Below are 545 nucleotides of genomic sequence, written 5' to 3'. Positions count from 1 at the left end.
CTGGCATGTGGCACTGGGAGGTGGCACTGGTGGCACTGGTGGCACTGGGAGCACTGGGAGGTGGAACTGGGAGCACTGGGAGCACTGGGAGGTGGCACTGGTGGCACTGGTTTGCACTGGGAGCACCGGGCTCACCTCAGCCACGCGGTCCCCCGCGGGGAAGCTGTGATCCCCAAACCAAGCGAAGAAGCTCCGAGGGCCCGGGGGTCCCTTGTGGGGGCCGGAGCGGGGGTCCTGGCCCTGCCACCACCGGATGGGGGTCGAGTGGGACACCAGGTGCCCTGAGAGGAGGGACAACAGCGCGTGAGGTCACTCTGGAGCCCCCCAAACCCCCTCTCGGGTTCCCCCTCATCCCCGCCCCAACCTGAGGGGCCACGCACGAACTCCTTGGCCACGAAGTCGTTCTGGAAATAGGGATTGACGTTGAAGAAAAACCGGATCCGACACCCGGGGCGGCTCTGCCCGAACTCCTCCACCTGCAAACGCAGCTGTGTCACCTCGGGGGGGGGGGCACAGCACCCCAAATGCGCCCCCCCAAACACCCT

General features: G+C 67.0%; 1 protein-coding gene across 1 annotated transcript in view; it reads right to left on the bottom strand.

Moving 5' to 3' along the window:
• Nucleotides 1–126: 126 nt before the first annotated feature.
• Nucleotides 127–545, bottom strand: part of LOC115949274 (testis-specific Y-encoded-like protein 4) — a gene marked incomplete at both ends in the record, with an annotated part of 3,036 nt that continues 2,617 nt past the window's right edge. The window contains 2 exons of the mRNA XM_031065800.1: nt 127–281; nt 365–497. Of these exons, the coding sequence (XP_030921660.1) occupies nt 127–281; nt 365–497 (288 nt within the window). The remainder of the gene's footprint in view (nt 282–364; nt 498–545) is intronic.

This window comes from Geospiza fortis, unplaced genomic scaffold (genome assembly GCF_000277835.1).
Source record: "Geospiza fortis unplaced genomic scaffold, GeoFor_1.0 scaffold3057, whole genome shotgun sequence".
NCBI lineage: Eukaryota > Metazoa > Chordata > Aves > Passeriformes > Thraupidae > Geospiza > Geospiza fortis.
This window is presented reverse-complemented; position numbering and strand designations above follow the sequence as displayed.